The 16,215-nt window shown below is 39.7% G+C and overlaps 1 protein-coding gene across 2 annotated transcripts in view; it reads left to right on the top strand.

The window, feature by feature from the left end:
• Window positions 1–16,215, top strand: part of gpat2 (glycerol-3-phosphate acyltransferase 2, mitochondrial) — a 208,355-nt gene that overhangs the window by 158,297 nt on the left and 33,843 nt on the right. For both annotated transcript variants that reach the window (XM_079689489.1, XM_079689490.1), the window contains 3 exons: window positions 2,106–2,200; window positions 15,492–15,602; window positions 16,079–16,149. In XM_079689489.1, coding sequence (XP_079545615.1) covers window positions 2,138–2,200; window positions 15,492–15,602; window positions 16,079–16,149 — 245 coding nt within the window. In that variant the 5' untranslated portion in view covers window positions 2,106–2,137. The remainder of the gene's footprint in view (window positions 1–2,105; window positions 2,201–15,491; window positions 15,603–16,078; window positions 16,150–16,215) is intronic.

Here is a 16,215-nt window from a genome sequence, read left to right as displayed (position 1 = left end):
TCCTCTAGGTCTTCATGTTCTTTGCATTTAAGAATCTTAGAAACTCAACCACCATCCTGGCTTTTAGGCTTGTATGAGGAAGTCAGAATCAATTGTTATAGTTTTTATAGCATCACATGCCATCTCTATCTACATATAAAAACTGACTTTGCCAACATGAACATATTTATCTAAATTAAATTCTTAACTCTCCATGTCTGTCTCCTTTTCAAACAGGCCCGTAGTGTATTTAAACCCCATCTCTAATCACTGGAGAGTAGCAGTTTTGGGAATAGACTTGAACGCACCCACCTCGACATCACATCGACTGCTGCGTTAAAATGTATTCCAATCTAATCTGACTTGGCAGCTCGTAATGGATTCTGATTTTGAATCCTATCTCTTCATGGGCCCACTTAGATATTGGGCTATCACCTTAGCAAGCTACAGCATATTAATTAAAGACTATAATTGATCAATTACATTCTGAGGAGAGAATGAAATAAGCAAACATGAATATGTGGAGGAACTTGTGGCGCAGATTTGAATACCTTTCACGTTTCTACTAATCAGAGTTTGAATGAATATGTTCATATGTTTACAGGTATGACTGTGCGAGGAAATTGAAACTCTGATTGTATTCGTTCACACGTTTGGCCTTGGCCTACTAGCTGTTTCCATGTGGTCTTTTTTACCTTCTAGAGTACAACCATTTTAGAGCCGCTGCTTTACAGTGTTACACCCTTTACTACCTTTTTTGTTGCCTCTCCTGCTGTGTCACCCTCTGCACCTGCGAAACATCAAAGCAGCACTGGGACCCTTTTGTCAATGCCGTTGTTCCCACCAGATTTGGTAATGAATGTGGGAACTTAAACCAGTTGAAATGGAGCATCTCCCGATGGGGAAGGCTTAAGTTTTAATTAGCAAAGTTAATGGAGCAGAGTAGGACACAGAGACGCAAAAAGAAACGTCTACTATTGAACCTAATTAGACAGCTGAATCTGACGGGTGCAACCAAAGCAAGATTTGTGCTACAGGAAGACAGCAGGCTACATCTTCATCCTTTTGTAGTTGACACAAAGCCTTACATGAAACTAAAAGGGGGCTCTCTCAGGACGGTGGCTTTCATAGTCATAGCTTTCTCTTTCGAGTGCACACTGCCTCTTGATCTGAATTAAATCCACCTTAATCTCAGATGATTACTGATGTGAGCTCAGACACAGCCAACACTTTCAATTAGGTAACCTATTTAAACTAGATCAAATTACATTGCGACCTATGTTGCCAACTCTCATTATTGCGTTTCCGAGTGGGCAAGGGACCGGCATCAGTTACATAAGAGCTGTTTTCCTGCTGATGGCTATGTAGCCTGCTTTTAATGATTTATAACCCACTAGTGAGCGTTTGCCCTGCTCCACCTGTATACTGCTGAACAAAGACAGCTGTGAGTTCCTCTCAGTTTCTTATCTCTTAATAGCATTTATGTTCAAATTTGTTTCCTTCCTGAATACAAAAGTGAGCACAAAACTTTTAAAGTAGAGTTGACCTTAAGTCCAATAAGTGTAAACAATGGGGAAACCAACAGTGAGTAAACACACAGCAGGAAGCTACTTTACCTTAACTGGGGAAAAAATGAAGGGAGGGTTTTTAGATGGGGTGAGGGAATAAGTGACGGTGAAATGTAGCTGTAAGGATAGGTAGGCTACGTAGGAGGATAGGTAGGTGAGTGCTGCCGACTCTCCATGACAACGATCTGAGGACAAACTTCATTTTGTGTGTGTGTGTGTGTGTGTGTGTGTGTGTGTGTGTGTGTGTGTGTGTGTGTGTGTGTGTGTGTGTGTGTGTGTGTGTGTGTGTGTGTGTGTGTGTGTGTGTGTGTGTGTGTGTGTGTGTGTGTGTGTGTGTGTGTGTGTGTGTGTGTGTGTGTGTGTGTGTGTGTGTGTGTGTGTGTGTGTGTGTGTGTGTGTGTGTGTGTGTGTGTGTGTGTGTGTGCGCGTGCGCGCGCGCTCTCTCCCTAAATTGGAAAGATTAACCTTTTATAAAAGCACTGCCCTCTCTAAGTCACAAAATTGGTCTTGTATTGTGAGAATGTTTTAACAATGTATAATGTTTATTTCCTTTCTTAGATCTGCCAGTCGCAGTCTGCAGGCAGCTCACCATGATGCAGGAGACGAGTGACAAAGACATGATCCTTCCAGCCATTAAACAAAACCGACCTGCTGTAAGTACACTGCCTGCATGACTCTCTCCCAATGTTGTCTCCCGCTCTACTCCACATGCACCCATCTCAAAGTCTTTGTTCTTCACAATCACGAGAGAACATGCACAGCCCCATGTGCTTTACTCTGTTTGATGTTTAAAAAAAATCACAGGATGTGCTGTGTATCAGTGAGTCAGAGAATGAAGGACTTTTTAAAGAAAAAGCTTTTGGGAAATGTTCTTATTTGCCATTAAATGAGTAGATCAATACCAGATTCATGTCCGTGTATGTACAAAGTATGGGCTGCAGCCTGGAGGCACTAAGATTAGCTTGTGTTTAAGTCCCTACTCTCCCGATGGCCAATCCTTGCCTCCCCTGACTGCACGTCGCTGACACACACCGCTGCAGTGCAGACTTTCTGCACGGAGGAGCCGCGGAGCAGCAGCGGAGTCCGGGCGATGCTGCTCCTCCAAGGAAGAGACACACGTTCACTAGGGCTGCAACAAACAACTCATTTGATAATCGATTAATCTATCGATTAATGAAACGATTAATCGATTATTCGGATTATGCCTTGTACAATTTCTGAAACGCTCTTATTTAGCCATCAACTTTTAGATTTAGTTTGAGGTTGTTTTAGGCATATGTGGAAACTAACAATGAAGACAATAAAGATAAATACTTGATTCAAAAATACATATTTTATTAAACTTTCTGCTGAAAGATAAATAACAAATCTGTCCATCAAGATTTTAAACCAAGGATAGCAGATCAGATCAGATAAAAGATAACATTTTTCACATTGTCAAGTAGGGATGGGTATCGTTAAGGTTTTAACTGCACTACTACTTTTATCGATACCGCTTATCAATCTGGTCCTCAACTGTACTCTTAACCGTTCATTTGAAAAAAAAACAAGGTAAATTAACTAAACAAAATTGTGAACAAAATTAACATTGCTTTTTATTTAAATTAAATTAATAATATTTCAAATCAAAAGAAACAAGAATGTTTTAACAAATCATATTAAATAATGTGATGACAGAACTGTAAACAGAATAGCTGAAACTTTAACAAAATAAATAACTCAGTTACCTCTAATCATTAACCCATGTTTGTATAATGTAGTTAACTCCGTGTGTTGCTGCTAGCATACATAACACCTGACGTGGAAAAGTTACTCGTGGATGGGGCTACAGAGCTGCTAGAAAGACAGTCGAACCCGGTGCATTCCTCCGTCTGAATGTGGTGCACTTTTGCTAAATGTTTAGACAAATTGCTCGTGTTACCGCCCTTACATGCTAAACTCTTATTGCACTTTTGGCAACGAGCATTGTCCACATAGAGACGGGTATCCCCTTGGAGCGCTTCTCTCCGCCATGTGTGTGTGTGTTGCTGCATGTAGCAGCCGCGTCTGTGTAAACTGCCCCGCCCCCTCGCACACAGACAGGGGAGAGAGATCTCTCGTCTGGATTGGAAAGATCGAAAATACATCAGACGCATTTTGTAGTCTTATTGCATATTAGAAACAGAGTTGGCGACACTAAGACTGCGATATAATGTTTTTGTAACAATAATACACATGACATATGTTTTAAATGTCTCCAGTACCGATAAAAAGACCGACTACGTTGGAGCTTAACGGCGCGTAAAACACACGTGATGACGTCACCAACGAATCGACAACTGAATTAGTTGGCAACTAATTTGGTCATCGATTTGAATCAATTAAGTCGATTAGTTGTTGCACCCCTAACATTCACTAAGCCAACAAAAACTATATCCGGTCACAGAGATCTGCTATTTTAAAGTAAAGTCAACACATATCGACCCTAAATATACTGTATTCTAAGAACGAGAAAAGTCTTAACATATATATCGTTTTTTGTAAACATATGACAAATGTGCGAGGGTGATGACGTCACCGGACAGCCCCGGCCCAATTTAACCACTGGGTATTTGTGAGGGAGCCCCTATATAGGGTTGGGAACCGAAATTTGGTTCCAGATGAGAACCGATAAGAAAATGCTGGGTACCGGGTTCCAATACGAAATACACAATTTCGGTTCCTAAACGCGGTAGACCCTGTATTCCACCGGGTCCTTCTGCACCGCGGCGACCCGGTGGAATACAGGAGCGGACTGGCCATCTGTGTGTTCTGGAGAATCACAGAACGGCCGGTCGTCAGCGGGCCGTTGACAGCCGGCTTGGTTCGCTGACGGCCGGCACCACCCTTCATTTTTTTAAACGGCATCGTGTAAGTTGCGATGAAAGGCGACAGAGGTCTATGGGCTCAGAACAGTCTCATACAGATGTAGCACTTCATTTGAGACTCCAGCTTACAGCTTCCTGCCGACGACCTGCCAAAGACCAGTATAGAGGAATGTTAAGCCCTCCCACTATTTTCCAAGAGGGCGTTGCCAGATTTTCAATTTCAGGTTTTAACCAGGAGATGGCGCTTCATTCACAAATACAGAAAGACAAGTTTCATGGACTTTCAGTTGTGTTTTGAAGAGCATTTGAACACATCAATATTTTAGATCAACTAAAGTATATCTAATCTTGTAATTCAATAATATATAGTCTTTATATATTAAATAATCATAATAATAATGTAAATGTTTACATTACACTTCTTTATTTGTTATGCTCATACTTTTACCTTTACGATCGTTTGCTTTAATATGCAGTATATTTTTTGTATATTTTTGTGTTTGCTTCCTCCTGCTCCCTTTCGGACACATACTGTATGATTTATTATTATTATTAATATGAAGATATTATTAAGATAAGATGTTACTTTATTGATTGAGCATTTTAGTTGTGCTGTCCCACTGTAATTCAGAAGGCTCACAGGTCACATTCTGACCATTATTTAAAACAATAGGTGCTTTCACATCGTCTACAGTTTGATTTGTATAGAGGGAGCTCTGTGGCTGAATGGCCAGCGATTAGCTGTGGCGCATTTATCATAGGTGATCAGAGCTAACGGCCTGCCGTCAGATTTCATTTAAAAAACAGATCTGATTTTAAGACTACTTCTGCGCTCATAAAGAATGATAAGAATAATGCGTATTAAACTGGTTTCATTAATTAGTGAGTTTATTTAACACTAGAACCGCCAATCGGGTCAATTTATGTGATGTGTGTTGTGTGTGTGCAATGTAACTTTTTTTCAATAAAATATTAAAGTCTCCCAGTCCGGGACTTTTCCTGAAAGTGTGTTATGTAGCACCCTATGTAAAAAATGGCCTTCTAATAGCGGGATTTGACGGGTTTAGGTAGGCCTATACAAAAACCTCTGGCGGTTCTAGTGTTAAGGTAATTAGGTACAGTAGAAGCCCTTTTTTATCAGTAACAAATTTAGCAGTTGAACATAAAAGTCAACTAACTGAGGGTCACTTGCAATGACAGTGTTGTGTCTAACTGTAAGCTTGTCACTCAGAGTAACCTACAGTTAATTTAGCTGCTGGAGAAGAAAGATCAGGGGGAGGGGGGAGAGAGCTGTGGTTGATGGGCCATTAGTTTTGTAAATACACAGCTGAGAGCTGCCGTTTCATTCAGACTGTTTTAGAAAAACGGTAACAACGGACTATTTTTCAAGATCCCTCCGCTACGCTTTGGGATCCTGATCTGCCGACGAGGCTCCATTAAAATATAAATATTTTTAGTGAATTAGTGAGTTTAGGCACTTTAATGAAGTTGAATACAGTATATTCCTATTGGTCAGTGATTTCATGGTGTGTGTGTGTGTGTGTGTGTGTGTGTGTGTGTGTGTGTGTGTGTGTGTGTGTGTGTGTGTGTGTGTGTGTGTGTGTGTGTGTGTGTGTGTGTGTGTGTGTGTGTGTGTGTGTGTGTGTGTGTGTGTGTGTGTGTGTGTGTGTGTGTGTGTGTGTGTGTGTGTGTGTGTGTGTGTGTGTGTGTTTGCGTGTTTGCGTGTTTGCGTGCGTGTGTTTAGGTGTGTGTGTGTTTAGATGTGTGTGGTTAAAACACTTTCATGAAGTGAAGGAGGTTTTCCTTCTATAAAACAGCTGTGGGCAGCAGTGAGTGTCACGGACATGAATTCATAGATCAAGGCAGACTGGGGCACACACTCTCCTGTCCTGCCAGGCGACACGCCCGTTGTAAGCTGTGTCCCTCACTCCTCACATCCCAAGCTGCATCCCCACAAAGTGTATTATGTTGTTACATCGTTTCAGTTGTGCTCTGTATTCGATGCAAACTTGTCACCTTTCGGCAAAATATATTTGGGGTACGGGGGGGTCTGGGACCCGGAGTAATCTGCGGCCGTGAGCTGTTATGTGCCATCATGACACGCATGGTGTTTTTTTTATATATATTATAATGAAGTGCGAGCTGTGTGCTCGAGTCTTCCTGCCTGTTGGCTCTGCTCTCATGGATGTATAATAAGGCTCTGCTGCTCCGAGATGATGGTCTAGCTTCAGCATCTACATTACCTACGGGTGCGTTCGTTAATATTAACTGCGTCCGGAGTCACTGGCACAGACTGGACCGCTGGTGAACAGCTGTTAGAAGGGGCCGTTCAGGTGTTCAGAGCAGAGCTCCCTGTCGGAGCGGCAGAGCGTGATGTGAACTTAAAAGTTTTTCTGTGGCAATATTATTTAAGGAATCGTTGAGCTAGCTAGCTAGCATACATTGTCACTATCTGCTAACGTTAGCTTTAGCCTTCTATTTCTAATAGTTTTTTTCATAGGCTATAAACCTGGTATAGGTGGTATAAGTATATATATATATATATATATATATATATATATATATATATATATATATTGTACTTGAGTAAAAGTAGAAGCACACAGATCTTGTAGAGTAAAAGTAGAAGTACTCAGGTCTTGTACTTGAGTAAAAGTAGAAGTACTCAGATCTTGTACTTGAGTAAAAGTAATAGTACCAGAGTGTAGGAATACTTTGTTACAGTAAAAGTCTTGCATTCAAAAGGTTCCTCAAGTAAAAGTAGAAAAGTATTATCATCAAAATATAGTTAAAGTAGCGACAGTAAAAGTAGTCATTGTGCAGATTGGTCCATTTCAGAATAATATATATGATATGTTTTATAATGATCGATCATGAAAGTGTTCTCAAAGCTGCTAAAGGTGCAGCTAGTTTGAATGACTTTGTATACTGCAGGGTAGCTTGTGGATTTACTCCAGGTGGAACTAAAGTCTGATTTAACACTTGATTATATTTCACATCATTTATCCACATCTGTAAAGTAACTAAAGGTATTAAATACATGTAGGGGAGTAGAAGTACACCATGTACCTCTGAACTGTAGTGGAGTAGAAGAACAAAGTAGCAAAACATTGAAAGACTTAAATAAAGTACAAGTATCTCAAAATTGTGCCCAAGTATAGTACTTGTTGAGTTTATGAACTTAGTTACTTTACACCATGTGGCTATAAAGATAAAAAGACTTAAACCTTGCACAGAGGCATGAAAATACATTTTCAAAAAGCTCAACAGTGCTGCCAAAATTATAAACTGACTGCTACACAATTAAAATAAATGCTTTTATATATTTCTCTTAAATGTGACTCTTTGGCGTTTCTGTTATTATTAACACTGCTGCTTTAGTTGTTCTGACTGCTAAAATCCTCTGTCATTCCTCATTTTAAAGCCGATATTCCGTGGGGTTGGGTAGCCGGGGGCTCGGATCCTTGTCACCTTTTTCATACAGATGAGTTTGCATCCCAAAGCCTCAGTCACCTTAATTCATGTAATAAAAACATCTCAGGTCAGTAACACTCAAAGCTAAATGTGCAATACCATGTTCAGCTATGTTACTATTTATAATGTTATTGTTGTTACATCAGAAGATGTACATATTGGAATGATTTCTTAACTTACAGTAGGCTATTTTTTACAATGTGTGTTGGAAGGATTTATTAAATTACTATGAATATTGTCATTGTTGAAGGCTTTTAGAGAAGGATGAACTATAAGCCTGAATTACATAACATTTTATACCTAAAAACATAAAAGCCACAATAAATAAATCACGATTATTGTAGTTATTTTTACCTCCCGTATTGCTTTCAACCCACCAGCTTTTATGGTGCTTTTACGTCACTAACTGTAAACTTGTCACATACAGTCTATGGTCACTCAGAGTAACCTACAGTTAATTTAGCTGCTGGAGAAGAAAGATCAGGGGGGGAGGGGGGAGAGAGCTGCCGTTTCATTCACACTGTTTAAAAAACGATAACAACGGACTATTTTTCTTAGCGGATGCATGTCAATTTAAATCAAGACATACAACTATTTTTTAAATCAATAAAAAAAAAATCTAAATCCATAAAAGCATTTAAATTAATATTGGGAGTCATGTCGTTACTTTGTTGAGAATGTGGCCATGTAATAAGCGGGATAATTTGCAGCGACTTGTTCCTTATGGGGAAAATAACACCCTTCATCCAGATGAGGATCCCTCCGCTACACTTTGGGATCCTGATCTGCCGACGAGGCTCCATTAAAATATACATATTTTTTGTGAATTACGGAGTTTAGGCACGTTAATAACGTTTTAATGAAGTTGAATAAAGTATATTCATATGTGTCAGTGATTTCATGTCAATTCGGCGAACATAAACATAAATGATCGTGGTGAAGATGATGATTAAATTAGGATTACAAATCGACAGCCGGGCTGCATTTCCTCCCGTTCGTTTTTTTCGACTAAACAACATTATTTTGTTAAATAACAACATGGTGATGTTTCTAAATGATTACATGTCTCTTATTTAGCACAGTAGTATGATATCCGTGACATATGGATCTTAACAAAGTTCCGCTGTACATCCAGCGTACTGTATCTGACTTTATTTCACATGAGCTCCAGTGTGGAACCCCACTGCACCCCCTGGTGGATCAATGATCCATTGCAGCTGGCTTCATTATAATTACATTTATCTATCATGGGGGCGGTCTCAAGTCAAGCTGGAGGTTTTCCCTTGAGCGAGGGCAGATCACGTACCAATCACGGCCCTCGCGTTTCAAACTGTCTGAAATGAATCGCTACATCTGTAATACACACATGCACACAGAAGGATTCACACTTGTATTTCCGGATCCACACTTGTGTTTTTCAATGCACACACAAATGTGTTCCGTTTCATATACATGTAAATAAAATCCAAATAAAGAAAAAAGTTTTAAATGTGATCCACACATGTTTGTTTTCCGTTTAAAACCTCTGAACCTGCAAACACAAACCGCTTTCTGTGAATGGATTGCTGTGCATTCGTGTGTGGGTTTTTTGAGACTCCCCTGACGGTCAGCCAATTCGTACTTGTAATTTTTTCTATCTATAGCCAATCAGATGTCTCCTCAATTCTAAGCCAATCACATGAGCGTGCCCCCACGAGGGTAGATTTATTGCATTCATGACGTAGCGCTTCATGTACGCATTTTGCGCAGTCCGGAGCTGACAGGTCCATGGAGCCTGCCTGCAGGCGCTAATCTCAGGACACCTCCACTCTCAGTACTCTGCCACTTTCCGAACAGGAAATGCACGCAAATACAAGCCTTTATATTATTAAGGTACAGCGCCACTTTCCGAACCATTGATGAATGCTTGTGTGTACACAAAAACGGCAGGCAAAACCGTTTTTAAATGTGTGTTTCCTGTATGGCGAATACAGCTGCTTTATTTATGTCTGTATGAAGTTGTTGTGAGTGTGGAGGGAGCAGCTACAGGTTAGCTTAGACTAATCGATCAGTGCACCACGAAGCCAGTGCTAGACAGTGAACTGTCAACGGGGGGAGCCCCGCCGGTCATTATCGGCCGATATTCACTCTAAATAGTTTGATCGGTGCTTTCTATAAAGGCCGATCAGGAGAGCTGGATCTGATCGATATGGACATAAACGCGAGTGAAGTATAACCGGACGCGAGAGAAAGATCAGATCAGTGTTGAGTCTGACGGAGACACACAGCTCTGCATGATCACCTGATGCTCCGCCCTCTGTTTAGCGAGCTGACCGGAATGCGCAAAATGCGTACATGAAGTGAAATGAACGCAAGAAATCATACCCTCGTGGGGGGGCACTCATGTGATTGGCTTAGAATTGAGGAGACATCTGATTGGCTATAGATGAGAGAAATTACAAGTACGAATCAGGTGAGCGTCAGGGGAGTCTCAAAAAACCCACACACGAATGCACAGCGATGCATGCACAGAAAGCGTGTTTGCAATTTCAGGGGATTTAAACGGAAAACAAATATGTGTGGATCAAAAATACATATGTAAAACTTGTTTCTGTGTTTGGATTTTATTTACATGTATATGAAACGGAACACATTTGTGTGTGCATTGAAAAACACAAGTGTGGATCCGGAAAAACAAGTGTGAATCCTTTTGCGGATCATGAAATACAAGTGTGAATCCTTCTGTGTGCATGTGTGTATTATGAGACTGTTCTCAGCCCATAGAGGTCCACAGTTGCCCCGCAGCGAGGCTCCCCCCGCCCTCCCGTAGACAATTCAAGAGCTCAGTCACTTCATAACACCAAAGATGGATCGCGGTAAACGCTCTAAAGTGTGGCTCCACTACACTAAAAAAGAAAAAGACAAGGCAAGGCACAGTGCTATGCCTGTGGCAAGTTAATAGCTTGCCACAGGCATAGCTCAGTTAAAAATAAAGCACAGCTATTGTGTAATACATTTGTATTGCATGTATTTTTTTTATTTGTAAAAATGGTCAGTTAATAAAGCTTAAAAGAATAAAGATATTTTTGTTATCTAAACGTTTGACTTCTTTCTTTTATAATTTTGGAATCGAAACGGGGAATCGATAAGAACCGGAATCGATAAGCGGAATATTTCAGACGATACCCATCCCTACCCTTATATGGCATTACCCCGCTGAAGCTCACCAAAGTTTAATATAGTTCAAAGTTTTGTCAATTGTTTTGTTTATTGGTCCAATACTGGTTTCTAATGGTTTCTGAGGAGTTTTACTGGAATGAAAGAGCAAAAATGTTTGTCTACAGAAGCAAAAAAGCAGCATACTGCATTAAACCTGACTTTGACAGAGAGGTTGAAGTTCACGTGGAGAGGAGGCTTCAGTAGTCTGTCTGTTTTATCTCTTGGGAACAATGCCTAAATCAATGCATTGGGTTGGTCACACAATTCATTCTATTGTGCTTTGTTCTATCTGAATTATGATAAGGAGTTATCACCAGTGTTGGGACTAACGCGTTACTGTAACGCAACTACTTTTTGCGGTAACTAATAGCGTTACTAGTTACCTATTCCCATTAAGTAACGCCGTTATAGTTACTGTGATTTAAATGGGGGCGTTACTGCGTTACATTATGTAATGGAACTGAACCGAATCTCCCTGCGGATGTAACTTACAGGCAAATACAGCGATGTCCTCTCACAGCACCATGGAAAAGTGAAAGTAACCAGAGAGGAGTGATGATTGGTTAACGTGGGGTAACATTTCAGGGTAAGCCAATCAGAGATAGAGTTGGGCGGGTCTTGCCTTATGGAGAAAATGTAATACACACACGAACACTTGCTAATGCTAATGCTAACACACACACACACACACACACACACACACACACACACACACACACACACACACACACACACACGGCAACGCTCACCACCACCAGCACACACACACACAATGGCAGATGCAAGTATCAGCGAGAACAGCAGCAGCACATTTGCAACTTGGAAATATAACCACTATTTTCAATTTGTGGGGATAAAGGACGCAAAAAATATTACGGTAAAATGTAAATTGTGTGCAGGACAGAAAGCATTGTCCACATCGAATAACAGCAATGCCAATCTCCTGAAACACCTAACTAATGTACATGTGGGCAGTTGTCTTTTCTCTTACTGTGCCACAGAACAACACAAAAACGTTTTATTTGTATTGTTATTATTTTTAAAGTAAAGTAAATTAACTTGTTACTAGTTACTTTTATAATTTAGTAACTAATAAAGTAACTAGTTACTTTATTGAGAGCAGTAACTATAACTATTACTAGTTACTTTTTAAAAGTAACTTGCCCAACACTGGTTATCACAAACTGTTAAGTTGTGCTATCTTACAATCAATAATGTATATAGTAAATGTGAGGTGAAGTGTGTCGCCAATGTAACCGGTTAGAACTCGAAGTTGCAATGAAGTCTTAAAATGAATGGAAAGAGTCTTAAAAAAGGTCTTAAAAGGTTGACCTCAGGATTCCTGCATATACCCTGTGTCAAACATATTCTGATATCTGGTTCTAGCCTTATAATACTTCAATATCTCCTACCAACATGTATCACATACTGTTTCTAATTTAGGTCAATTTTTAAGTAAATCCTATGTTGCTATCTATCTATTCAGCCTACAACACCCTCTATCCTTGGACCTTAGAGGTCTTTTTCTCTCAATACATTTCATCTGATGCAGCATGGTCACTTACATTATTGATGGTTCCATCCCAAGCTTTTTTATAACAGTAATGTTTGTTTCTAAATCCAATTTTTTTTGCTGCTCTGTTTTCTGGAATCCATCATCATCATTTAGCCAGGAGAAAGTGTCATTGATTTTAGGAGATTAATTAGCTAATTTCCTCTGAACAGGGTAATCAGTCTGTATCGTAAATAACACTTAATTTCAGAGACAGTTACAGCCAACACGCACGCTGCATGATAATTTGTGAGTATCAAGGAATAACACAAGTATTTGAACACCTGACCAGCAGTCAACATGCTGCAGGAGGCCTTAGCTCTGATTAGTACTCAGTGGGGCCTCTGCTTAAGTACATGAGCTGTATATACCTGCACTGATTGCCTGATGCTGGGTCTCATCTGGGCCCTGTATTAATATTTACACTACTGCAAGTTGCCCGTGAATTCAGAGTTAACCCAATCATAGCAACACAGACATCAAAACAAACTCTGAATAAGAGCAAAGAATTGAAGCATTTGACTGGTCCCCCCCCCCCCCCCCCATCTTTTTCTAATTTGCAAGCGCTGTTGTAGTTTTGATTAGACGTGGAATCAAATGTAGCTCGCCAACTATAAAATCCAATTTCTTTGTCAGCTTGTCAGACAGTACGTGCTGGCACTAAAGACACCGGGTTAATGAGAGATACCCGGTCACACAGGTAGAGAATTAAAATGTTTAATAGTAGTAACCTAGCTACAGCGAACCTGTTTATACAAGCAGCAGGTCAGTAATAACATTGTACCCCTGACCTTCATTATCAAACTTATGTTTTTGATGTGCTGGTGAACTAATGGGGCATTGAAAGTACATGCACATTTGTCCTAAACTGTTCAGCTGTGGATACAAAAAACCTACTTAATCAGACTTTTGGAGGCTTCTTTGTGTTTTAGTAGCTTGAAATATTGTCAATGTAAGGACAAATTGCTTTGTGCCATGGTCTTTTGTTGAGTCCCACTGCTGTCACAGCAATTCTTTGTCTCTCCCAGTCTTTTTCAAGCACAGGTTTACAGTAAAAATGAATAGAAACCTAGTTATTCAATCAGTCAATCAAAGTTTATTTATATAGCCCAGTATTAAAAATGTTATATTTGTCTCAGTGGACTTTACAGTTTTTACAGAGTATACAGTATATACGACACCCTCTGTCCTTGGACCTTCACCCTCACAAGGAAGATCTTCCAAAGATACCCCACAGTTAATGGGGGGCAATAGATGTTGTGTGTGAATTAAAAAAGATAAGACATTTACAACATAGGTAGTCCAAATGCTTGAAAATGCATGTCTATAAATAAGAAGATGAATCCAGGTCGATGTCAACAATCCTGTAGGAGCCATCAAATAAGTAGTAAGCTGAGCATTTGGCCAGAACAAAGCAACAGGCACAGCCAGGACTCAAGATCCAGGACTCAGGATCCATGACTCAGACCCACTACTCAGTGGACACAGTTATTCATTATCAGAATCAGAATTCCTTTATTAGTCTCACAGAGGGGAAATCTACTTTGTTATAGCAGAAAAAGAGCCACAGACAGCTTAATGTTACATACAGTATGTTACATGCATTAAAAAAGTATTAAAGTTTAAAAAAAAATTATGATATAATAACAAATATAATTAAAAATGTTACACAAATTACAAAATACACATCCTGTAACAGTTCTTAGGATTTAGCAGCCAGGTATATATTGCACAGTTATTAACGGCATATATATATATATATATGGCACATAATGACATTTGGTTGGTATTTAACAGCAAGGGGTGTTATAGCCTGTGTTGTTGTTTGTGGGGGGGAGGGTCTACACACAATACACAGGTGGCCATTTATTATATGAATGGCCAATAAATCAGCCTTTTCCACAATTAATAGTTTTTGTAATTCTGTTTTTCTGATTCACTCCAATTACACTAGATTTGTTTACGCAAAGAAATCAGGTTACTCAGAAAAAATAATTTAATCTAGCACTGGCTGTGTCATTAGCAGACTTGTATTACTTTTGGCAGTGACTCGGCTCTAGACTGCTTTGTATTGAGGGCCAATTAGAGATGATGGTGGGTCCCCAACAACTAGTGTTATTTTAGGACTATAAGCTACAACACACCCTGTTTTATGTTTTATCTTAAGCTTTCTCCCGACAAGTAGCACAAGCAGGATGTGTGCTGTCATCAGGGATTTCCACTTGGATATTGTTTAGCCAGCTGTTGGAGTCTAGGGGCATGCTCCCACAGAGATAACATATATCAGTAAAAGCCCACATTTGGTGGTCTGGCACACTTTAATGCCACAATTGCATCATATACACTGATGCAAACAAGTTGTCTACCCGATTGTAATTTATATGCATTAGGCTTCTTGTGTGATTTAGCTCACACTGTCTGTAAATAGCTAATATTGACTACTTCACTCCCTTTTCTTAGATGCACAGATTGTAGTAGGTATATTTTCAAAATGAACATGCGCTTTGTTACACACTGGAAAAAGTTACTTTAATAAGAGGATCACCAAAGAACCATTTATAAAATAAATAATGTGTAAAAACATGCTTGATCCTACGTATTACTGCACATAGTTTTCTGTCCATCATTTTTTCATTTTTAAAACAGGGTCATGTGACATAAAAGTTTAATAGCAAACAGCGGTTCCTCTTGTGCCAGTCCTGTTACACTGCCAACATTGTCTGTTCAGTTTGTAAAATGAAAGCTATATTATTATTATATTATTATGTAGGCACATTACCTAAGGCCCTTCAACATTGAAATGCTTGTGGTTGCAACACCTGTGTATTGTGTCACTTTGTCTGTTTGATTTGTTTGTTTTTCTTTCCCTCTCAGTTGTCATGGGAAATGAAAATAAAGAAAAAGCTGAAGATCGTTCCTGCTTGTCTGGGCAAATTCAGACCGACTGTTGGCCAGTGCTGCCACCAGTGCACCCCCAACAGTCTGGTGAGTGTGCAGCATGGGAGAATGTTAGAGAAAGAGAGTTGAGGAAAGTTTGAAAATGTGTTTAATTAAATTGAAATGTTCTAAATTTCGCCAAATTTTCCAAAGCACTGTCTTGGTTCGTCTGCAATACACTTGCAAAGTGTGTAGTAAATCTGATGTAGGGTTATTGGGATAAGCGAAAGACATACACACACACACACATGGACGGACGGACGAACAGACAGTCTTGATTTTTTAGTTAACCAAAAATCAAAGAGGTAGATTTCCATCTTGACGCATTCCAGAAAATGCAATTGACTTAAGGAAATCACACTGACCCAACATGTCACACTAAGCTTTTTTAGGTTACTGAAAGATGATTTGATTTGCCCCATTCAGATGGCGTCTTTCAGTTGCATGTACATCTATAGGAAGACTTAGATCTGGGTCGATATTGACCTCCAGTAACCTTTGTTTGTTTTTTTGACATGGCGTAGCGCAAGAAGATCGGGCCAAACGCATTCCTCGGCTTCCACAACCTGCTGAGTGTTAAAGAGACACACACCAGGTATTGATTGCATCTACAGTGTCCAACAAGATAATAAATGTTCCAGTCCCAACACACTCACCTATG

The sequence above is a fragment of the Notothenia rossii genome, assembly GCF_949606895.1.
Source record: "Notothenia rossii genome assembly, chromosome: 6".
NCBI lineage: Eukaryota > Metazoa > Chordata > Actinopteri > Perciformes > Nototheniidae > Notothenia > Notothenia rossii.
This window is presented reverse-complemented; position numbering and strand designations above follow the sequence as displayed.